The sequence below is a fragment of the Platichthys flesus genome, chromosome 2, assembly GCF_949316205.1.
Source record: "Platichthys flesus chromosome 2, fPlaFle2.1, whole genome shotgun sequence".
NCBI lineage: Eukaryota > Metazoa > Chordata > Actinopteri > Pleuronectiformes > Pleuronectidae > Platichthys > Platichthys flesus.
The window spans coordinates 24,400,601-24,423,957 of record NC_084946.1 but is presented as its reverse complement, the minus strand read 5'-3'; the positions used below and the strand labels follow the sequence as shown (position 1 = coordinate 24,423,957).

The 23,357-nt window shown below is 40.4% G+C and overlaps 4 protein-coding genes across 6 annotated transcripts; 1 reads left to right on the top strand and 3 right to left on the bottom strand.

The window, feature by feature from the left end:
• Window positions 1–404: 404 nt before the first annotated feature.
• Window positions 405–7,181, bottom strand: zgc:158258 (uncharacterized protein LOC791186 homolog). The gene is made up of 4 exons (XM_062411770.1): window positions 7,137–7,181; window positions 3,899–4,054; window positions 3,465–3,660; window positions 405–3,351 (listed from the first exon to the last, which is right to left on the bottom strand). Exons 2-4 carry the CDS (start codon window positions 4,001–4,003, stop codon window positions 2,252–2,254), a joined length of 1,401 nt encoding a protein of 466 aa, XP_062267754.1. The 5' UTR covers window positions 4,004–4,054; window positions 7,137–7,181; the 3' UTR covers window positions 405–2,251.
• A 1,870-nt stretch (window positions 7,182–9,051) lies between these two features.
• On the bottom strand, window positions 9,052–13,381 carry yod1 (YOD1 deubiquitinase). 3 transcript variants are annotated; one of them, XM_062407370.1, is made up of 3 exons: window positions 13,262–13,381; window positions 12,105–12,317; window positions 9,052–11,737 (listed from the first exon to the last, which is right to left on the bottom strand). In XM_062407370.1, the coding sequence occupies exons 2-3, from the start codon at window positions 12,310–12,312 to the stop codon at window positions 11,040–11,042; spliced, it is 906 nt and encodes a 301-aa protein (XP_062263354.1). In that variant the 5' UTR covers window positions 12,313–12,317; window positions 13,262–13,381; the 3' UTR covers window positions 9,052–11,039. The 3 variants fall into 3 exon arrangements, with proteins under 3 accessions (XP_062263354.1, XP_062263362.1, XP_062263371.1); XM_062407378.1 differs by having other exon boundaries at window positions 12,105–12,313; window positions 13,262–13,373; XM_062407387.1 differs by lacking the exon at window positions 13,262–13,381 and adding an exon at window positions 13,045–13,192.
• Window positions 13,382–14,397: 1,016 nt separating this feature from the next.
• Window positions 14,398–22,668, top strand: LOC133970497 (oocyte zinc finger protein XlCOF7.1-like). Its single transcript, XM_062407337.1, has 2 exons — window positions 14,398–14,738; window positions 19,818–22,668. The coding sequence occupies exons 1-2, from the start codon at window positions 14,429–14,431 to the stop codon at window positions 20,897–20,899; spliced, it is 1,392 nt and encodes a 463-aa protein (XP_062263321.1). The 5' UTR covers window positions 14,398–14,428; the 3' UTR covers window positions 20,900–22,668.
• Window positions 15,724–18,103, bottom strand: LOC133970503 (uncharacterized). The gene is made up of 4 exons (XM_062407350.1): window positions 17,997–18,103; window positions 17,220–17,365; window positions 16,709–16,977; window positions 15,724–16,540 (listed from the first exon to the last, which is right to left on the bottom strand). The coding sequence occupies exons 3-4, from the start codon at window positions 16,839–16,841 to the stop codon at window positions 16,071–16,073; spliced, it is 603 nt and encodes a 200-aa protein (XP_062263334.1). The 5' UTR covers window positions 16,842–16,977; window positions 17,220–17,365; window positions 17,997–18,103; the 3' UTR covers window positions 15,724–16,070.
• Window positions 22,669–23,357: the final 689 nt, after the last annotated feature.

Genomic DNA, 23,357 nt, shown 5'->3' with positions numbered 1-23,357 from the left:
CTTCACTGGATCAAGGGGCTGTTGTCCTGGCAGCAGCGTTGACAGATAGCAGACAGTTATCTCAGGTTCCATGTGACCTCTGGGGTCAGCATTGTGGATTGAGGTGTTCTTTTACTAATCCTTAACAAACACGTGAGAGTTGATTAAGGCTCGAGCCAAATACAAATCTGTGAATTATTTAGAATAGATTTGGATCCTAAAATGGAAAGTTTGCTGTGATTAACTTAGCAGAAATCTATTAGAAATAACCCGACGATAGCTACAGAAAATACAACAAACACTGCAGCTGTAGTTGTATGTTTTAGAAACTCAATTCTGTCTGCAGTATCATATTTCTATTTCTATATTTCTGGCCTGATTTTCTTTATCCATTGTTTAATATTACTGACATGGACTCGTGGTGGTTACACAACTCAACAATCTTTATTTGTCTGTGCAGACACACTAGACACAGATAAAGGCCCATCATGCAACGTGCTTGCCTCATCGAGAAGATAAAACAACAGAGGGCTACTGTAATTGTCTCTCACGATTATCTACCGCACCGTAATTAAGCTCAGGCTCCGGAAGCTGCTGCGTAACGAATCCCCCGGTCATTCAAATAAATCTTTAGCAGGAATTAGCAAACTAACATGCGACGGACATCAAGTAAACAAAGACAGGACCGTTCACAAGGAGGCAGGGCTGCAGATAATTGGATAATGTAAGAACAGCTGAGCTGGCATTTCCCGTAGCCCGAGTGCTGTGTAAGAGGAGCAGTGTGGTATGACTGGTAATCATTCTGTAAGTGGAGAGCTGGATGGAGTCCAGAGGTAGAGTCACTCTGCAGGTTGACAGGGAGGAAGAGTTGAAGCCCCGTGAGGAGGACAAGTCCCCATATGTGACTGTGGTGACAGATTGTAGGTCCCCACGACATGAGTTATATGTGAACACACACACACTAAAACACAACAAACCTATTAATAAGAAAAGAACAAATGGGAAACAGTGGCTAAAATGAATTATGGAAAATATAAAGCACATTTTGAAAGCAAGGTCTATTTATCTTTAGATTTTTCTCTGATGATAATTTATTGTAGCAGTTGGGGCAGAATAAAAACAAATTAGATGATTGTGTTGGTAACGTAACACAGTGATGTCCATAGAACCGTTTCATTTCAGTGACGTGTGCGAGTTGTTACAAATGAACCATTTATCAGAATTAACCTCATGGTAATTTCCATCTCAAGGGGGTCACGTGAACAGTTTGTCAAACCTTGTGTGACTATCTCTAAATACACTGATACACTTTGAAACTTATAGTAGAAACAAATCTTTCAACTACTGCTACATCAGATTTAAATATTCATATAATGCTTATAGCTACTGTAGTTTAAAAAAACAATGAAAAAATCAACCAACAACATTTTCAGAGTTTTGCTTTACGTTATTATTAAACTGCTCCAAGACAAGTTATCAAAGATCCACTTAAAGGCACATCTGTGATCCGGGCTGGATCTCGACAAAGGCGGCAGATCAACTAATATTTTCATCACTTTATTAACAGTTTTAGATTTTCTCGGTTTTCCCAGGGAATGATTCTATGATTTTGATTTAGAAAAACTAAAGCAATCATTAAGGGAACTGATCTCTATACATTTCTGTACTTTGGTGCAGCCTGATTTGATGTAAGGGGACTGTTGCAGAGGTATCTACTTCTAATTTGTTTGTCTGTCTGATAGCAGGAAATACAAAACCACAGATCCAATTTCCAAGAAACTTTCTTGAGGGGCATGTTATAACCCCAAAAATTACATTTGGATTGTATGAGGAGGTCCATGATTTATTATTTCACTTTCTTTAACATGGAGAGAGAAGGTGTTAGCCTTAGTGTACGGATGGTCTTCTAGTTTCACACTAGTCTTATGCTGGTTTAAGATCTTGTTGTGACTAACTGCAATTTGTTAAAGCAAACACAATGAGACATTTAATCAGAAGGGGTTTTGAAATGTTCACGTACATTTCCCAAAACTCCTGAGACCAAATAAAAATAGCTGGGGAAAGAAACTGCCCTCAGGTATGTAAACTTAACCTAGAATGAAAGACCTGGTTTTCCCTTTTAAATTCTTCTTCTTCATCCTCCTGGGTTACTTTGCCAAAAGTGTTGAGTGCCAAGTTCCCTCTTAATGCTCTAACTCTCTGTAAGCTGATGGTTCTCTGAACTCTCTGAGCACTGCAGCCACGCAGTCACACTCCTGCCGTTCACCTGTTCTCAGTGTTTAAGAAGTCCAAGTTTTCTGAGCGCTTCCCTCCGATCAGCTCCCATCCCCGGCACCACCATGACAGAATATCCTACAGAGTTTGAGGGTTTCTGAGGCTGAGCTGCAGAGGTGGTCTTCATTGGCCCTCCTGTGAGGTGTCCCCGTTCAGGACAGTTCCCACCTTTCCTTGGGTCCCCCAGAGCATCTGTCTTTAATCCTTTGGGCTGAACAGGATGTGGTACCGATGCAGACTGATGGTCAGATCTCGAGCAGTGATGGAAGCTGGCGCTGCTCTGCAGAGGCTTGTTCTTGGGCACTTGAGAATAAGAAAACGATGGGCTTCTCGGTGGATTACCTGTCGATGAACCTCTTGTGAATCTTCTAGGTGTCGGGTCCAAAGTGGAGTGAGGTTTAGGGGGAGGTAGTGGAGCAAATGTCTCATTTTCTTGATCTTTCAGGAGGCCAAGCTTCAGCAAAGCCTTCTGTCTCACCACCTCAGGGTCTTTCGCATGCTTGATACTGTACAAAGTGTTTGTGATTGACGAAGCTCCGTTCTGGGTTTTTGCAGCAATGCTGGCAGGAATCGTTTTGGGTTTAGGGAGCACAACCGGAGGACTTGTGTTCAGCCTGGAAGACTCTGGGTTGGACTTGTCAGATCTCTGTATGTTTCCGAAGTCCGGTCCTTCCATCAAGGCAGGAGGACGTTTGTCTGATTCTATAGTGTGATCAACTGTTGGGCACAGAGGGGTCTTCTTCGTGGACGCACTCCTTTGCAGATAAACAAGAGCATCGTACGACAGAGGTCCTCGAGGTAAAGGACCCTCCACTGTCCTGACTGAGCTGTCCTTGGGTTTTGTGGGAGGAGGTATCTCAACATTCACCTCAAAGTGAACGACCGGTTTCTTTTGGGGTTTTTGATTAGATTTGTTGATTGAAGGTGCGATCTGAGGCTTGGAGAGGTTTGAATCTGGAGGACAGCCTGATTTGGTGCTGGATAGAGAAGAGAGGGCGCCGCCTGCCATAACAAGAGGTGTAGGAACCAGGTAGCTCTGCAGGGGTTTAGTGTCAGTGTTCTCCTTGATGTTTTCTCTGGAGGGATGTTTCTGTAAATCTGATTCAAACAAGCACATCGTTTGACACTGGAAACAAACTGCAATGCTCTTCAGAGTGTTTCATCAACTGATGTATTAGTAGTTCTGCATCTGTCCCCAGAGATTAACTCACCGTTCAGCTTGCTCTTGCTCAAGGAGGCCGACAGGTCAGCCAGTTTGATGGCGAGATTACCAGGATTGGGCATCTGGTCGGGCTCGTCATTGGACAGTCCACTATCCTCCTCGGTGTCCAGAGACTCAATCGTCTCCTCCAAAAACATGAGGCAGGCCTTCTCCTCAGCAGACAAGTGCTCCAGACTGTCCTCGCTCTGTAACACAGGGAGGAAATCAGATATGTGTCAAACTCTTATACGCAATTGTGTAATGTCTCAAACCCTTCATTTCTAAATATATAAAGAAACAATTACACCTGATAAATCCCTTAGTTTTGATGTTCCAGCTCTCAACTGCTACCCAGTTCTGTCTTGATACTCAATGTGTTCTTTTGTACCATGTTGTACAACTCTACTCCTTCTCAGTGTGAAGGAGGGAAGCTCAGGAACTCACAAAGCCAGAATTGGCACTGACGACGCTGTCACAGCTGCCGGCAGAGTCCATGGCGCTCATCGTCTCCAATCCAACGCCACCTGGCCAGGTATCCCTCTCAGGCATGTTAGTGCTCTACTGGTTCAAGGTTAGAGGCCCAGATTGCTGCGTGTCACTCTGCACCCAAAGAGAGAGCGATAGAGAGTTATCTTTCAGTCTTATCTGGTAAAATCCTTCAAAAGTAGATTAAATTGAATGCATCATACCATCATTTAATCACACTGTTTATACTTTGCATCTCGGAGCCATGTCCTGCAGGTTCTTAGTATAATTCAACATCACTGCTAATGTTGCTCCAGTGCTTTTGCATCGTCTCCTTTGTTCCAACCTTATCTTTCGTGTTGCCTCACGTTAACCTTATGGAGGAATCTGTCACCAGTGTTTCCAGTTAACCGATTGAGGAGGTGTGTGTTACCAGAAAGCAGACAACATGTGACGTGATGTGATTATGGCTTTTCTCTACACATTTTTACAACTTGCTGGAAGTGTGTTGATTTAACACAAAGACTTTTATCAGCTGATCATAAACCATTTAGTGACGGTGTGAACTCTGCATTGAAGGCTCTGCCCCAGTTTAACATATATTCTACCAGAAGCTGTGGCTGGACATCGTCTTTTTAGCTGTGAAGGAATTTAGACTTTGACAGTTCAATGTGCACAGACTCTGATTAACAGTACAGGACATGGACGCTATAGATGTTTTTTCAAGAAACGTACGAGGACATGAAGAGGAAGGTACATCAGCTGCTGTGTATGTGTGTGGGGGAGGGAGGGGGGGGGATCTAAATAAGTGCTTTGAAGGGGACTGAGTGGGTTTAACAAGCTTCTATATTGAAACTGTAATCGGTCAGAAAATGTATTCATACAAGGTTTAAGAGGTCTCCGCAGTCAGTGCCCAAGCTACTAAGTAAAATCTAATAAAATCCATGATTGTTAATATGAACATTTACAAGTAAAAGCCAATGACAAATAAATAACTATGATATGTAAAGAATTTATATAAAGTGGGTTTGATTAGGGTCAGGGTTATGTCAGGGTTAAGGCTTGGGATTAGTTACCCTAACCTTAACCCTTAACCCTGAAATTATAGAAAACATCGCCTGTGAGGGAAACTTTGGTTTTAACAGCCGAGACAATGAGGCTCTCCGAAATATCTTTTCAAAACAACATCACCAGGCAATTGAAATTTAATCTACATTGGGAAAAACAAGAAATTAAAGGTGGCATATAATGTTAAACTACGGTAAAAAATCTAAGACTTTAGCCTCTCCTCTGCAAATTCATTTAGAGCTACTACCAGTCACTCTTTACTCATCTAAAAGTGAACCGAAGGAACAGAGGTTCCTTTATCGCATAAAATAAATAATGTGTAACTGGGTTGTGATTGCTTAGACAAGAAACGTATGATTTATGAGTTTGTTTTATAGATTTGTATATGGCTCAGTCGCTCACGCCGACCTCTCATCACCGTCTAACATCCTGTGCAGCCTCAGAGAAAGACCGGCCTTGTTTCTGACAGATATCTCTCTCGTCCTCTCGCGGCATGTGACTCAGATTACAGAACACATGCCGCTCCTAATCTTCCTCAACTGGATCAGTTTCAGAGGGAGCGGGGGGGCGGCAGAAATGATCTCCTGAAAGCTATTTGATATCCCGGTCGTCCACGTTGGACGGTTGTAACTCGGTTGTAGGTTCTTCCCCTGAATCGACCATGGAAAAACAAAGAGCGAGTAAACGCTGACACCTTGAGTATGGGGTTAGTTAATTGGAGATACGATCCTGCAACACATTTAGCATTGTTCTAATTGTGTATTTGTTGTATATGACAATCAGAATTTGAAATCACATTTTTTTTTTGCAGCCATTTGAGCGGAAAAACACATTTTAGAGAATAAACACATTTGACCTTCTCACTGTGTTTTGTAAAAAAAAGAAGCTGGAGACTTGGTATAAAGAAACTTCTGTCACTTTGGGATAAGTTCGGACACCTGAGAGGAAGCTGCTGAGGAACAGAAGCACTCACTGTTCCCTGTTCATCCACCCGGTCATCCCATCCCTGGGAAGTTTCAGAGCTACATATCAACAGGCCACCATGTACACTCCCCCACGGGTCCTGCCTCATGCAGCTCAGGATATGAACGTGAACAGTGGAAACTCGCTGATAAGGTTTATTGTGTTTTTTAAGCCAACACAATCTGGCTTGACCACACACAGATAACCGCAGCTGCTGCAGCCTGGAGATGATTTATAACAGTTTGTAAAATATCGATTCAGTATTTGAAAATAAGAGCTAACTGATTTTTGGTGATCACGTTAAGCATCCTCACCTATACTATTTATTATTTTAATATTTTCTCAGCTATTAAATGTGTCTGAGTTTCAGCATTATAGGTTATCTATATATGTAGACACCTATAGGTACAGTCTCTCTCACTCCTAACACAAATGTCTGTGGAGCATGTGACCCATTGGCACAGTTCTGCCTTGATTGAGGTTATAAAAGAGCAAGTGTACATTGTTTTATTATCTATTGTGTAATGTTTGAAACTGATTTCTGGCACAAAGTGAAAGCATCACTGTGCAGTTTGTTCATAGCCTTTAACACTCGGCTTCTTCTGGAGAAACTATTAGTAATTTTAATCATTATTTGTTATGTTATTATTTCAAACAGTTTTTCTATAGTTTGTCCTTTCTAGTGATTATCTGCCCTAATGAAAGTATTTACACTAAAATACCAAATTCCCACAGATCAAAAGACGCATTTATACATTACATAATCATTTAAGAGTATTTTTTACTCTTTTCTCATCTGTGACATATTCATTTTTATATTTTGACCGTAATCTTCCAATTTATCATAATTGTTTTTACCTACAGTTCTTCATTTTTAACTATACCAACGAACTAACAAATAATTATAATAGAAAATAAATGAATGAAATCCTAAAACTATTCTGCAAAATATGTCAATGTGAGTCAATTACATTAGCTAGAACGACAGTATACACAAATATGAAGTCATGTAATTATAAAAAAAATGTAAACATGGTAACAGATAGAAGAAAAATCCTAATGTTTTATTAAACCACCTTTACCCAACATCAATACCAGAAGAAAAGTTTTTTTACTAAACCTCTTAGTACTGAACCCTCATATTAAAGTTTAGCTGCACATCTATTATTTCTCGTGTGAAACGTACCTTGTTGTTTGCCTCTCGCTGCATCAGCGGGTTCCTCTGTCGTCTCCCGTGCGAGTGAAGGCAGCAGACACCTGCATGAAGGACACGCAGCTCTCAGCCAATCACGGAGCAGCGTTTCCTCTAAGACGCACAAGCCCCCGTCGTCCTGGCTACCACACTTGTTAATAATCTGTTAATCTCCGCTGAGTGAGAGTGACAGGAAAGTCTCAGTGGTGTTACTCTAATATTACCCAGTAACTCATAATCATATCATCAAGAAGAGGTAATTTTTTTCAAACTCCTCTTAACTGCAACAACTCCACCAAACAGCACCGTGGCATATTTGCATATTTGCACTATTGCACAAATTGCACTGTTGTTGATGTATTTTTCTTTTCATCTTTAGATACATATATTTTATTTTCTACTTTACATTTTTGATATTCTATTTTATACTATATCTATTTCATTTTTATTTTTTTGGTTGTAATTACTTGAGCATTGCTAGAAGAGAGCCTGTGACTCAAGCATTTCATTGCCAGCGACTGCTTAGTGTTATTGTTGTGCATACGACAATAAAAATCTTGAATCTTGAATTTGTTACTGTTTCTTATTAAATTACTATTATTACTCTGCTAGTATCTGTATTTTCGTTACTCTTTGAACAAAGCTTCACCTCAAATGAACCATTAGTTATTCACATGTATACTTTCTTCACAACATCTGCTTTTCCAAAATAATAACTATGAAATAAGTATAACATTTGTATCACACATTTTAAAACCTACAAAAAGCAAATATTTGATCCTGTTTAGGAATGAAAGTTATTGATGACACTTTTTGGAAGATTTTTAGGCTACAACAGTTTTTTCAGAGAAGCAAATATTAAAAATGTATTGCTGAGGGAATACTTATTATATTAATAGCAATATGCTACAAAATCTGTTTATTGGAGAACTCAAAATTCTTGATTAAAAAAATATTAACTTCAATCGAAACTAATTTGAGTTTATTTTACAAATGTGGATCTGCCAATGTCAAACTGCAAAATAATTTAGAAACTTTATCTAGCTATTCAAACCTTATTTACGCACATAGTTTTGTGTTTTCATACATTACAGACAATATCTATAAGGCGTTATTAAGGGAGAAGGACTCTTTACAGGGTATTACTTCCCTGTGAGACCCATACTTAAGCTTATGTAATTCATAAACAGTAACTTCCTGACTTACTTAATTAAAACACATTTAAGTGAATCGCAAAGACCACCAAAGAGACAATATGCTCCTAATATGCACATGAACTAGAAACTAGTTAATGACAAATAAGTTATAATAAAAAAAAAAGTTTCTCCTATTTTCATGGCAGACATTACAGATGGTAGAAGAGTTCCTGATTGCTTATTCCCATTGAGCCAGTATGTAGCTTTAACTCATTAGAAATCCCATCAACATGCTAGTTCAGGCCTGGACACAAACTCCAAGCTAACTTCATAGTAGCAGTGGGAGCTGCTCCAGTCAGTGAGTCAGTGAACAACCATTAGATCCTATTAGGAAAAAGTAGATGTTGCTTAAAATAACATGTAGGTAGTTTAATCCCACTACGATGGCAAAGGATCAGTGATGTTTAGACAACTGGGGTTGATCTCCAGTGGATCGTCAAATCTGAGTTATAAATAGAGACGGTTATATATACACACACGTTTTCTATTTGGATCTACACGTACAAATATCTATTCAAATTGTTTATTTTGGATTCTAGCTTTTACCTTTTTAGTTTTTTATAATGGTTTTATATTTATTTAGACATGAGAACTATGGAGCGTTATTGTCAAGATACAATATGTCTAAATTAACAGCATTTAACATGGAGCCCTTAAGTAAACTCTAAAAAAAAGATTTTAACAGCTCGATACAAAAAGACTTGTACTCGACACCAGAGGCTATAAGTTTTAATTGTGACACAACACTGACAAAAATCAAGTAACTCCAGTTGTTCTGTAGTGCTTTGTGTGCAACATTCATGAGAACTTACTTAGTTATGACAAAAGACAACAAAGCCATTTCATAGTTTCACTTAAATTCAAGCTGATCAATCCATTACTGCTGAAATAAAAAGATGGGGGGGGGGGGGGGGGGGTATTATAATTCACATTCAAACAAAGAAATAAGTGACATTTTTGCCTGTAGATGAGTTTAGCATGAGTCATGACTGAAAGCAAGAAAGAAATTACTCAATTGAAGTCTAAATCCAGTCTTCACTTGTAAAAAAAAAATCATTTCCTGGCACCAACTCAGTGCCAATATCACAGATGTGTAACATAGAAGTACTGGTTCTGCATAACAAACAGAGCGTCAAGAAAAACCCACAAATATCAAAGCTTCATCCTTACAGGCAGCCGGTGAAGGTTGAGATCATGCCTGATTTTAGCTGAGGACATACAGTGGTAGAGCGTGAGACTCTAAAGACGAGCATTGAAAAAAATAAAACCCAAATCTTTACTCGCAGTTTCTCAAACATTCACTTCAAACCGAAGACGTTCATGTTTAACGAAGGAGACGAGGGAGTAATGTGCGGACAGTACGTGAACAGTAAACGCTGTAGGGTTGAGTAGGATTTCCCCCCCACAGCTTCATTGGTTGTGCCTTCACGTGGTGTCGGGAAAATCTGGAAAAAGTGTTAACGTGACAGAATCTGAAGTCAGACCTCGGACAGTCAGTGAAAATCCGAGATGATTACGTGATCACTCATTAACCAATTTAAAGAATTGTACCATTAGCTCTAAGTAGTAGATTCTAATGTTGCATGCGACTAACGATGCAAACGTTTTCAAGGATTTATATGCCTGTTACATCTGATTGATATTGGAAAGATGTGTCAATGTGATGCTCTGAATGCATGAATACATTTTGTTTACTGCGTCCATGTTTTGTTTTCCACACGTTCCGTCTTCAAAGCACACAAAGACCCCAAACACACCGTTTAAAAAATACACCACCCTCTCACCATGACTTGTGTTCTGAAATACGCCGCACAGCTTTCTCAAAAAAATGCAGCAATATAAAACAAAACACTGTCTAATAAGATTAGTTCTTACAGCATGACACCCAATAATACACCCTTTAAAAAATGTACACTCCTGAAAAAGAATCTGGCGTACCGATGGAGAAAAGCAAAGCCCTACAGATTTTGTAAAATGTTTAGTTTTCAGCACCATCCTTTTTTAAAATTATTTTTATTTCATTTAAAACAAGTTCACTTATAAATGGTGTTGCAACTTAATAAAACACAGAATAAGTCCCCCAAAAATAATAAATTTGGCCTCATGTCATTTCCAAACCTCAATCCGCAAATTCATCTTAGTGTCCAAATAACTCTGTCCATGAGGGAACAATAAAAAACTAAACGCTACATAACCAGCATCATGTATAACAGTCAAACATAGTGTTCTGCGGTTAAGACAACAGTGAGTAGGATAACGTCGTAGCACAAAGAATTCTCAGTGGTTGTTTTAATTCAGTCACATTTAAGTGTTTGGTGCGTTTCAACACAGCCCGGAAACATCGAGTGATCTCAACGGATTAAATCAAATCCTAAGAATTGTTTGCATATTTTCCTGGACCCAGTTACATCTGTTTGAAAACCATCTGTAACAGACGACTGTGATGGTTTGTGACACCAGAGCGCTGCAGTAGTGTTTCTTCTGACTTTCAAGAACTGACTGCAGTTTAAAAAGTATAATACTGAACAGGTTAGAGGCTGAAACACAGTGTCTGCAGATTCTTGGTGGATGTCGCTGGGCAATGTGAGGTAGAGGATCACACAAGCAGACAGAGACAGACTGACACAGTTGCCAGACATGGGGAACGGGATTGGTTGGTGGTTCTATCTGTGAGAAGGGGGGGAGTGAGACAAAATAAAAATCACACCTCCCCAAAATTGGTGTGGCCCGTTTCCTTGGCGTGCTCTCGAGCTTCCTTCTGTCCCACCAGGCCGGTCTGGCACACCATGCAGCGAAGCGCAAAGCGGTTTACGTCCGTGAACTGCCGCTTGCGCCGAGCCTCGTCTGCCAGCTCGAGGGCCAGGGCCAGAATTACGTCGTCCGTGGTGGAGAAGATAGTCTGGGGTGGGACGTCGGAGCCGGGGGTTTCCTTCTGCAGCGGGTCGTAATGGATGCCGTCATAGATGAGCAGCACGCGTTTGTGGTAACCGGCGTCCTCCCCGAATCGATCCACTCGGACTGTCTGAGTGTCCACCACGCAGATCTCGCACTGGTAAAACTTGGACAGGATGGACACCTCGATGGCGCCCCCCCAGGTGTCGTCGCGGCTTATCCAGGTGCAGTAGTCCTCGTTGGTCTTCCCCAGCACTGCTTCACAGTACGCTGCAGGGTCACTGGACACGATCTGGGCGATGAGGCTTCGCATCTCAGGAGCACACACGGCGTCGTACACGCCTCCTTCCACCACATAAAAGACACTGGTGAAGAGGCAGGAGTTGTCGGCTGGCACCACGCGGCGTGCCAGCACGGGTGAGGCTTCCAGACGCGGCACTTTAGTCACAGTGGGATTATCCTGAGGCTTTGGCTTGTTTTTTTCTTCCTCAACAATGAGTGTGTCACCTGTGGACGATGACACATCAGTGACACAACACAGATCAGCCTGTTCACACATTGGTTGACAAGCACAACCGGGGTTACAACTATTCACCTGCACCTTTCGCATATATTTAAAATCTCAAAGAGTAGACATAAGGTGCATGAACACAAGCTGAGATAAGGGCCAATTACTTTATTTGATGTTCATTTGAGAGTTCAATCTCTAATAATACATTTATTTGTAAAGTGCTTTTCAAGGAAACGCATACACACTTTACAAAGGATTAAAAAAGAGACTGTGAGACAAACTAACGCTAAAAAAACAGCAATAACTCACTCATATCTGCAATAAATAGTGTGGTCCATATAATTCTGATGTCTGTCGACGCACCTGATTTGATGGGGTAATCCTTGAGGTGAGCGTCTCCGTTTTGGAGATCAAGGCTGGACGGTGGGTAGCCCACCATGATCTTCTGCACGTCACATGGGATCCCAGTAAGCTCCTCCACCTTCCTCTTCAGCTCCTGGACGCAGGACTGGTGGGTCAATCCCTGCATTAGGTGGCTCCCATTTTTGGTCTTACAGCGAAGCCTCAACATCCTGCCTGCGAGGGAAACATGGGAATTAACTTCAAGCAACGGGTGTAAACATCACTGATACAACAGGGCCCTTTGTTGATTTGGGAGTCTGGAGCTGTTGCAGCAGCAGGATCGTGGAAAATGTTTATTTACATCTGTAGAGAGGTAAAGTCAGAGAGTAGCAGCCTGCCATTTTATGTTCAACAGTGCAAAAATAGAAGAATAAAGTACCTATATGAAATAAGCCTGTCATAACATTACATAAATCTTATCTAATCTCACAAGTTCGTCGATGAGTTGTTTACCAGCTTCGACTGAACTTTTACAGAACACGATTCCCTCGAGCTGGAGATGAGACGCACTGTGGTCACAGGTTCTTGTTGTTATTTACCTTATAAGTACCTTGCTTTTTTTTTATCGTATAAGCTTCAAGCAACACTAGCTAACCGACAGTGGGTTAGCCTCAGTGTTTACATAGCAGGACTCGGCCCCTGGGATAAAACCCCGAGCTGGCTGAACAAGGACTCTGCTGACAGACATGTTTCTTTGTTTTGTAGTTCCTTTTGTTCAGTGACAGATTTAACACAACTAGAACAACAACACACACACAGAGAGAGAGCTAGCAGGATAGGCTAACAGCTAGCAGCTACATGCCGAACGACAGAAAAACACCATGAAGCCATTTCCCAACTCGACAAACACCCACAGCATTTGTGACATGTCTAATAAAAAGGGAATAAAACCAACAACAACCTGGACTCAATCTACCGCAGATGGTTAAACACACGTAGCCGGTGTGCTAGCCTTAGCATTGCTAGCTTGGCCGTTAGCCCAGCGTTTAACCGTCAGGGTTTCTTTTTTTCTCCGGCTGAATCACACGCGAGGGAACTTGATTTAATTCTGCCAGGAACACCACAAAGTAAAAAGTAATAATTTGACAGTGACTACGGTTTGACTCCGGTTCGCTCACCTTCCTTCGAAAGCCTTCAAACAATGGACACCCACTGAGACCGCTGCTGCGTGCCGCGTCAACGGCCTCCCTGTGACGTCAAGACGCACGCTAGACCATACCGTAGGTCCCGTAGTAGATGTAAACTCCAGTTTTGTGCTGTGATTTAAAAAAGAAAAAAGAATTGCTCTCGGTCTCTTGTCTTTACAGTATTTGGTAAAAATACATTAACACACTGTGAGAACGATCGAACAGCATCACATGTAAATACTATTTTATTTTTTTGCTATACTTTTACTGTTTATATTGTGGTTTTATGTCCAATTGTTGTTTTATGTTTTAAGTAGAGTGCACAAAGCACACCGAGGAAATTTCCTGTAATTGCAAATATACTTGGCAAATAAAATAATTCTGATTCTGATATGAATAGTACTTCATCTTTTAACAACGTTTATTGAACCATGGCAAAATTCGTATGAAGCTACTGTTATGTAGGATTGTACAATACCATATTAAAAAGTACCTATATGCACTTTTCTTATTAAGCAGCACATTCGCCGAACATCGAACCCAAAGAATTAAGGAACATCACAACTTAAACCTTTTCTCCAATTCTACTAACAATTGTTACTTGAATCTCTAAGTTGACATTATCTGGAGTAGTGGTGTTAGTCTATATATGCAGTCCTTGATTATATGTGCTTAGTTAGTACGAGGTCTTTTTGAGGGCTTTAACATGCTCAAATTCTTACCAAAATTTGCAGAAAATTTAGAGTGGTGAAAATTCACGTAATCTGGAGTAGTGCGTTCACATTTACCGATCTTCGAAAAAATCAATTCACAGGTGTATCATGACCAGACAAACAAAAAGTCCAGAGATGCATTTAGAAAACATTGTCTTTTGGTTTTACTGTCGGAGTTTGTTTAATTCAATTATTGAGTATTTCTACTTCACTGTCTTTACTTTCTTGGTCTTGGTACTTTTACCTCAGTGAATGAATCCGAATTCTTCTTTCACCATTGGTTAAGTTTTTTTAGTTGCTTATACTTGTAACGGAGTATTTCTTCTGTGCAGAATTAGTACTTTATTTTCCTCTTCGTCCTCCAGTCCTCCAGGTGTCGCTGCTGGCTCGGAGCTCGGAGTGTCTGTTTCCTGTCGATGGCTGTGGCTGTCCGCTCAGAGACTCCATGTCCGCAGTAAGGAGGAACATGTTGCTGCTGCGGGAGACGGTACAAGAGCCGATCAGCGCTGCCGCTGAAGACTTCCTGCTGCAGTTGGAGAAAGGAGGAGGAAAGGCTCGAGTCCCGGAGCTGAGAGCGATGCTCACCGAGCGGCTCGCGGCGGCGGGGGAGCAGATCCTCGCCGGGCTTGAGGAAACCTTGGCTGGGTACGAGGACCGAGTGCAGCGGTTAGAGCGGTACGAGCGGTCCGAGATCTGCCGCCAGACGAGGCTGCTCGATGCCGTGATGCAGCCCGTAGTCCGGCTGCACAGAGCAGGTCAGTTCCGGGAGCTGGGGGCAATTCATGTTCCCAAGGGGCCAAATGAGAACATGGCCAGTTGTGGAGGGGCGGTGTTCCAGTTTAACTTGCGGCCATATCAAATGGCGAAATGTTTACCTTTTTTTTTTAACCAGCTGTTGAAGGTCGTTTGCTGAGCAGGTCGCAGATTCGTCATTTGCACAATGCGCTTGTGTGTGAAGTGCGGTGATCTACTGAAGGTCTCGCTGAAATAAAAAAAAACTACAAAAACTGTTCCCGTGTTAATGCGTCAGAATCAGGTCGAGACAGCAATGTAAATCAAATGATTACAAAAAAAGAAAAAAGTACACGGGATTCGAAACAGCGAACCGAAGCACGATTAGCTTCCGGCCTGATGACGATCTCATTACGCCACCGATACCATAGATATATATAAACACTAGATGTCTCGTCCGCGTTGCCAGCCAATGGAGTCGAACGTCCGCACATGGCGGCCATCTTGCCACAGGCTGCTCGCTCAGCCATAACATTGTGTTGGTAGTGGAACATGTACTTTTTAATTAACTATAACTTGCTCAATTTTCAACCGATTTTTAAACGGATTAGTTTGTTATAAATGCTGGAGATGTAGTTATGACACTCCATACTTATTAATAATGATGTTATGTTCTAAAAAATAGAATAATGTCCTTAAAAATAGGTACAAGATTTCCCTCTACAAATGAGATGTATTCTTATGATTAATTATAATTATAACCATGGGTTTTCATATGGAAATATCATTAAACAGAACAGATAGGGGCAATAAATACACACATGCACAAGGTTTTTATGTTAAATCAATATATAGGCTACTTAAACTCAACATACACAATGGCAACATGAGATATATGTATACGTTTATAATAGCAATATTACTAATATAATACAATAATTTGAATTATCACATGTTTAGTTTAAACAAGTAATAATTCAAATTATTGTATTATATTAGTTACATTCTTTTTATAAAAGTGACATTTATTTGCAGTAAAAAAAAGGTGTAAGATTTCCATTTACAAATATACATAAAGAAATGCTGCATGTTGAAAATTCCCACCCTCTAGAGAGAACTAGACTACTTCGGAGGTATACAGATGGAGGACCGACATAACAAATTACAAAAAAAACAGTGAAATCAATTGAAAATCTATAATATTTACTAACCTCTGAAGAGGCTGGTGATATATCCCTAAAACGCTGATATGATATGATAATGGTGATTCTTAGGTGAGTCGCATCAAGTTTGTGAACATTATTTTTTCTATTTCCTGTCTGACTGAGACGTGGTAAAACCGTGGTAACATTTGGCTAATGCCCTTTGAAAAGGACTGTTTTATTCAGCTGCTGTCGCATGTTGTTGCTCTGTAAGTTCAGTGTAGTAATTTTAGCGATGTGGTGTAGCCTTATTTTAAAAAACACTGACACAACTAATGTCAGCAGCGTTTGGTGGTGGCTGTCTATGCCATACTGCGTGTCGACGATGTGCTCCCCAAGCACAAACACATCCTCTGACCCGATCCTCTTCCGTACAATGTACATGACCTCCAGCAGTTTGATGGGCCGTGATCGTCCGAAACTCGATGACGCCTGGCGAATGACCCACTCTGCTGCCCTGACGACCTTCACTGTGCCCTCTGATGGAATCACCAGGCCTCCATTGTTTCTTAGAGACAACAGGTGGTAGCTCTGGTCCTTGATGGCAGATGCAGCCTCTGTCACCAGGCTGGCACGGCAGACATCACAGGACAGCTTCTTCAGAGCCCTTCGCACACCAAGTCCTGAAATTTGAGTTGGATAATAATATCATAACTTATAATAATAAATAATAAGCGTGGAGAAATAAAGGGGACATTTCTCTTTTTGGACTATCGTCAGATTGTTTTCCCACAGATTTGACTATTGGCTCTATCGGTTATAGGCAAAATTGACATTCAGTCAGCCTTTACCGGAAATGTACACAAGAGCGTTGTCCACAAGACCATCGAAGCGGATGGGAAGGTAGCTGTGGTCATGTACTAGGGCAGGAATGTCAGCAAACGGGGATGGAAGATCTTCTTCTCCTCCTGCTGCAAAGGACATATCTACAGCCGATAGGCTTGTAGAGGTGTCGATGACCGCTGGTAGGGACTCTGTCTCATCCTGCGTTGTCACATTGCCTCGGCATGGTTTAACAACTACTTGAACTGGCTGGCATTAGGGTTGTTATTCCAGCCACCTTAAAAAAACAAGATATACAAGTATATTACACAGATATTCAATATATGATATAATATAAAATGTTTGATGCTTAAAAAAAAACAAACTAGCCACCCCTGAATGATCTTTCCAAATAAATTAAGTTGAATGACATTATCAAACAATTCAGAAAAAAACAACATATGGACCAACCAACTGAAAACAATATAAGCTTTGTGTCACCAAGTGTTGCGGTTGGTAAATAAAATTTATGAACACTACCGGATGCTCTGATGGAGTTAAAGAGCAGTTCCAAGTGGTCCTTGCTGAATCTGTAGGTCAAGACATATCGCTGTCCTTCAATCAGCACAGGAACCATCGCCAGCAACGTGTCAATGTTTATGATGTAGCCCAGGACAGAGAGGAACCTTCAAAAGCAAATATTGTATTACTATGATGATTCTGCCAAAACAGGACACAAGAAAGCAGGGATGCAAACAAATAGTATAGGCTGAAAATAGTGAATGCTCCCAGTGCAGCACTTCTCAAGGCAGACACAAATCCACATTTCAAACAATTCACTTCATTGCCATGGGGGGGGGGGGGGTTAAAACTGACTAGTTTGCATCCCTGACCTTAAATGTAACACAGAATTGAGGCCTGGGGATATGAGTCAAAGACAGATGGGGGGTCCACTGGCAATAAAGTCAGCAATTTCCTGTAGAAATCATAATGCAAGATGTTTTTTAAAAAACAACCCAATTTGAAATCATGTGAAACCTCAGTTAAATCATGTGCAGCTTAAGTTATATTGAAAAGAAAGAACAATTCTGCCATTCCTATAAATATAAAATTACCCGGTACTAGCCTAGCCTAGCCGTGGTACACAACTAAGCTGCACGATTAAGTCGTTTTTCGGAGAGAAAAGCTGCGATTTCAACATGTTCAAGCATCCAGAACTATAACCACATTAATAACGTTTGTAAGAAACCAAACCATTTGTAAATCCGTCAAGATTTCAGAGAGATAAGAGTATAAGTGTTTGAGCAGATCACTGACCCTCCCTCAGGTACCACAGATCCTTCCAGAAAGCCTGCCTGTGGCAAGATGGCCGCCAGTGATGACGTTCTAGACTCCGCCGGAAGACATCTAGTCTTTATATATATCTATGACCGATACGGTCAAATCTCCGTCGCGCGTCAGAAAAATGTCTCGTTCTTTGCTTTGTTAGCTGAATAACACCAGATGTGCTTTAAGGTAACGCCCATGTCATCTGGTGATAGTCCGAACACAGAATAAATGCATGCATACTTAATACCAGGCTTCACAATCTGATGCTCCTCTTGGAGACACAGGGAGCTATGAAGAACACATACGCGTGACCAGCTCCACGCAAAGTGCTTTTGTTTGACGCTGGTGATCATTACAACGCGCACACACCAAACAAGGCGGAAGCTCGAGCGGTGTTTTTATGAGTAAAGTTGGTGAACGTGCTTCTAATGGACGTGTGGAGCTTCACGTGTCATCCTGTCGCTGCTGGTTAAAGTCGGTGGACGTGATTTTAAAAGAAGTTCACGATGATCAGCTACAGTCATCAGAGAATGAAAACAACCCAAACGCTCATCAGAGAATGGGTGTGTTTGTTTTTCGTAGTTTCTGTAATGCAAGTTTTGTTAAACGGTTCGAAATCAACAGATGATCTGTCCGAAGTGTTTCGAGTGTATTTACAACATGTCACGTGTGTCGAGGCAAACCTGGAAAATTAACTTAACGTTTTCATTGTCGAACAACGTGTTGTGTATTTCTTCTCTTCTTTCAGATGGCTGCGTGGTTTGTTGGCGCTGTGTCAGTCGAAGGAGTAAATGAAGTTCCCTGTTTAACTATGACAACTCTGTAAAATTATAGTAGTGATGAATATTAATAATTATAATTCATATTTTGTCGTATTTTCACGAACATTGTGGTGATATGGGCAATTGTGGACCCTTCAGAAAACATCATTAAATGCCTTTGTGTCAGTATCATCTTCAGACTAAATATAAATGTGAAAGAAATCCCACCACGGGAATCGATCTGCTGGGGTCCACATAAAAACAAAAGTAGTGGCAGTGCCCACTACGCCACTGATCGAGGTGGTTATTAGATTCACCTCTATCTTGAGATGACTGTGAAGCCTGTGCATATATTACCATGAGTAATTGTTTCAGGGAACACGCCCAGGTTAACTTGTGACAGCGAGTGGAAAATGGCAGAGGGAGGGCAGAGCCGTTGACCGACAAAAAGGGCAGAAAAATGTCTCTTGTATTTGATGATGATGGCCCTCATAGCCATCTCCCACCCCTCCAAAATTATTGTGATTATGATTTTTTTTTTCTTTTTCATAATCGAGTAGGAACCGCTAACATAAGCTAGCATCAGCTCGAGCAGCAGAGTTAATACGCCACTTCTTGTGGCGTATTTGATGCGGATACATCAAATACGCCACATATGTGGAGGATTTGATGCTGTTGTGAACGAGTCTGTTCAGAAAACCTGCTGCTGTGTTACTCATGTTTGAAACAGAAAGTCTGGACAAATTTCTCTCTGAAAGCATCTTAAACAACTAACTATCTCCCCTCGCCCTGTTCTCCTCTGTTAGTGACCTAATTGGTTTATTTGGCCTCAAAAAGAAACCAGACACCTTTTTTTTTTACCAGACACCCTTTGTTTTATGTTGCTTCCATTACGAGCTGCGTCGTAACACCAATTGTACACAAACTCAACATCTTGATTTCCTGAATGCGATCGTTCAAAAATGACAACAGTCGACATTAAACAACACAAGTTTTTCAAAACATTTCAGGAATCTCTGAAATTATACTTGCTGTATTTGTCTTTCAGTTCCTCCTGCAATCGTCCAGCAACTGATGGTGAGTAAAAAAGAGGTTCCCCCTGAGCAGCCTCAGTGGAACCCCCTTGTAGACCAGGAGGACCCAGAGCCCCCCCACATTAAAGAGGAACAGGAGGAACTGTGGACCAATCAGGATGGACAGCAGCTTCAAGGACTGGAGGAAGCTGATATCAAATTCACATTGAGTCCTGTCGCTTTGAAGTGTGAAGAAGAGGAAGAGAAACTTAAATCGTCAAAGCTTCATCCGAGTGAGAGGAAGGAGAACAGAGCGGACTGTGGAGGACCAGAACCAGCCAGGAACTCAGGTCCTGATGGACGTTTACAACAAGGTCCTGAGGACAAGAAGGAAGACTCTTCTGAGACTGAAGAGAGTGAGGATGATTGGCTGGAGACCAGGGAACCTCAGACTGTTTTAAATACAAGAAACAACAAACAGCCTCTAAGTGATATGGGATGTAAGACAGAAAAAAAAACGTTTAGTTGCCCTGAGTGTGGTAACAGATTTAACCAAAGGGGCGATCTAAATAGACACATGAGGAGTCATACAGGAGAGAAACCTTTTAGTTGCTCTGAGTGTGATAAAATATTTAACAATAGGAGCACTCTAAATACACATATGAGGATTCATACAGGAGAGAAACCATTCAGTTGCTCTGAGTGTGGTAAAGGATTTAACCAAAGGGGCGATCTAAATAGACACATGAGGAGTCATACAGGAGAGAAACCTTTTAGTTGCTCTGAGTGTGATAAAATATTTAACCATAGGAACAATCTAAATACACATATGAGGATTCATACAGGAGAGAAACCATTCAGTTGCTCTGAGTGTGGTAAAAGATTTAACCAAAGGGGCCATCTAAATACACATATGAGGATTCATACAGGAGAGAAAACAGTTAGTTGCTCTGAGTGTGGTAAAAGATTTAACCAAAGGAGCAATCTAAATACACATATGAGGATTCATACAGGAGAGAAAACAGTTAGTTGCTCTGAGTGTGGTAAAAGATTTAACCATAGGAGCAATCTAAATAGACATATGAGGATTCATACAGGAGAAAAACAGTTTAGTTGATCTGAGTGTGGTAACAGATTTAAGTTTCAGTCCAATTGTACGAGACATGAGGATTCATAAAGGAGAGAATTGATTCAGTTGAAACCTTCGCAACAAAGATTTATTAGGATTTATCAACAGATATTCATAGTATACATATTCGTAGTTCACTGCTTTAATTAGATTATTAACAGTTTTTATGTCCCTAGAACAGTGGTTCTCAAATGGGGGTACGCGTACCCCTGGGGGTACTTGAAGGTACTCCAGGGGGTACTTGAGATTCTTATTTAATATATTTAAAAATAGAATCCATTCAAAAATCCTTGAAAAATTGTTATTTAACACATATTCAATAAAATATAAGTGTAAGTTCATGAACAAAAAGTTATATTCAATAGGCTTTTCAATTTCATTATCCTAAAAAAACAAAGTCTCCCCCATACCGATGGTTTGTCCCAACCTGGCACACGCCACCTGTCATCACCTGTCATCACTGCCGCCTTGAAAACTTCAACAATGGAGTCGAGTTGAAGTGCAGCAGCAATGCTGCTGAAACACGGAGGGACAAGTACCAAAGAAGGCGAAACCAGAGCAGAGAGCCTTCCCTAAACAACACCGTGAGAGCTTGTGCCTCTTCGGAGGGGCGCTAAAACGTAAAAGTTTTCTGTTGTGAAGTTAATGATTCATAACAAGAAGTCCGCGTCTCTACCGGTACCCTTTCAAAATAAAAGCATGTAATACAAAAACAAATAAATTGTATGACCTTAAAGCGAGCAAATATTTCACAATAAGATAACAGAAAGACACTTCAACAATATTAACAATAACATAGATTGGGTTATTTACACTTTTTGTTTTTTCTGTGGGGAGAGATTAGCCAACAGTGGCATTAAGCCACCACATCTTCAGCGTAATCTTCAGACAAAACATGAAAGTCATGTTGGTAAGAGTTTTTTAAGAGGAAACTTTCTGAATTCAGGTCATCTCAAGACACGATGCGAAAAGCCTCCCATAAGCAAACGGAAACAAGCTACCTGTCAGTATTCTTTTCGATCCTTAAAGAAGATTTTTTAAGATGATAAATATAAAAAAAATATGTTTTGAGCTAATCTTTTATTTAAAACTAAGTTAATGATTTATTTTTTTGGAAGAAGTGTTTAGCTGTAATTAAGTTCATGAGTTCAACTTGAGAAAATATCTTTATTATGATCCCAAAAGAGGTCACTTTAAGTTGATTTTGATGTGTACAAATCTTTATTGATATTGAGATAATAATAAAAGTCTTTAGTTATTTTTATATCTTTTTATTTCCAAATAGTTCAAGAGACACCACTACAAATGAGCAATGTTATGGACATTGATGGAGTTTTAAATTTGAATGTGTCTAGTTACAAGGATTAATAAATCACATTACATCTTTCTTTCAACCAAAAATGCTTTGCGCTGGTTAGGGGGTACTCTGCAGAATTTTTTTTTTTCAACGGGGGTACGTCACTGAAAAAATGTTGAGAACCACTGCCCTAGAAAATATCACGCATTGAATAACGCGAACGATTTGTGTTTATATCTTATTTTTACATTATGTATCAGTTTTTCTTAATGTCCTTCATGGGATTTTAAGGTTAAAGTGTGTTCTTGCACAGTATGTATGTGTTCTTAACTAATTCATGTGATTTAATATGTTTGTTTTAAAACAATGGTTTCTTGGTTCGTGAGATTCAATGACAGTGTTTGTTCTCCTTTATGTATTGAATGTGTTTCCAAGAATAAAAGTCTAATATAAAGATAAATGCGTCGTCGCCCTCCTCCTCTTTGTTTCAGTATGAACGGAGGCTGCACTGGCTACAGTTGAATTGTCTCGTCACGAGACAAATTAAACAGCTGACGTGAACAAACGTTACTTTTTGTAACCTATAGTTTTTGTTTTCATCTCAATTTGAAGTTGATCTGATGTAAGCCCTGGTATAAGTACCTCACAGTAAAAATGTGGAATATAGCCACTTAATGCAAAATGGCTGGCTTCCTGTTGTGTTTTTGATAATGCCCATTGAGACTTTCTTGTTTTTCTGGTCATGATAGATTGGTCAATGTGAACGAGAAGCTCAGCACAGTGTTCCTTTTCCAGTGCCTTTGTTGATAAAAAAATGTGTTCCCTTCATTTGTAGTTGCAACAAAAGAGTGATAATGATGATGAAATATCAAATCTATGAAGAGAAACTGAGCAGTGGTGGTGTCTGTTTAACTGAGGATTATGTGTCAGTGGTCACATCAGGCTTGATTGTCTTATTTATTTCAATATTTTAATTTTTTGGGGATTAATAAAAAACAAATGCTTACTAGGTACTCCAGGGGGGGGGGTGATATAAAAAAATGAATATTGATAGGAGAAATAAGCAACTGAGTGAATTAATGAATTACTTTACCTTTTTCCTTTTTGCTATTCAACCTGCTGAGTCATTAAGCTTCTCCATTCCCCCTC

What these genes read in the sequence shown, in the direction of transcription:
- zgc:158258 (XM_062411770.1), bottom strand. Translation starts at nt 4,003, where the DNA reads ATGCCTGAGAGGGATACCTGGCCAGGTGGCGTTGGATTGGAGACGATG. An exon ending in TCAGTGCCAATTCTGGCTTT is followed by an intron (nt 3,661 to 3,898) that starts GTGAGTTCCTGA and finishes CCTGTGTTACAG; the next exon opens with AGCGAGGACAGTCTGGAGCA. An exon ending in GAGCAAGAGCAAGCTGAACG is followed by an intron (nt 3,352 to 3,464) that starts GTGAGTTAATCT and finishes TGTTTGAATCAG; the next exon opens with ATTTACAGAAACATCCCTCC.
- yod1 (XM_062407370.1), bottom strand. Translation starts at nt 12,312, where the DNA reads ATGTTGAGGCTTCGCTGTAAGACCAAAAATGGGAGCCACCTAATGCAG. An exon ending in GGATTACCCCATCAAATCAG is followed by an intron (nt 11,738 to 12,104) that starts GTGCGTCGACAG and finishes CATCGTCCACAG; the next exon opens with GTGACACACTCATTGTTGAG.
- LOC133970497 (XM_062407337.1), top strand. Translation starts at nt 14,429, where the DNA reads ATGTCCGCAGTAAGGAGGAACATGTTGCTGCTGCGGGAGACGGTACAA. An exon ending in AGTCCGGCTGCACAGAGCAG is followed by an intron (nt 14,739 to 19,817) that starts GTCAGTTCCGGG and finishes TTTGTCTTTCAG; the next exon opens with TTCCTCCTGCAATCGTCCAG.
- LOC133970503 (XM_062407350.1), bottom strand. Translation starts at nt 16,841, where the DNA reads ATGTCCTTTGCAGCAGGAGGAGAAGAAGATCTTCCATCCCCGTTTGCT. An exon ending in CGCTCTTGTGTACATTTCCG is followed by an intron (nt 16,541 to 16,708) that starts GTAAAGGCTGAC and finishes CTCAAATTTCAG; the next exon opens with GACTTGGTGTGCGAAGGGCT.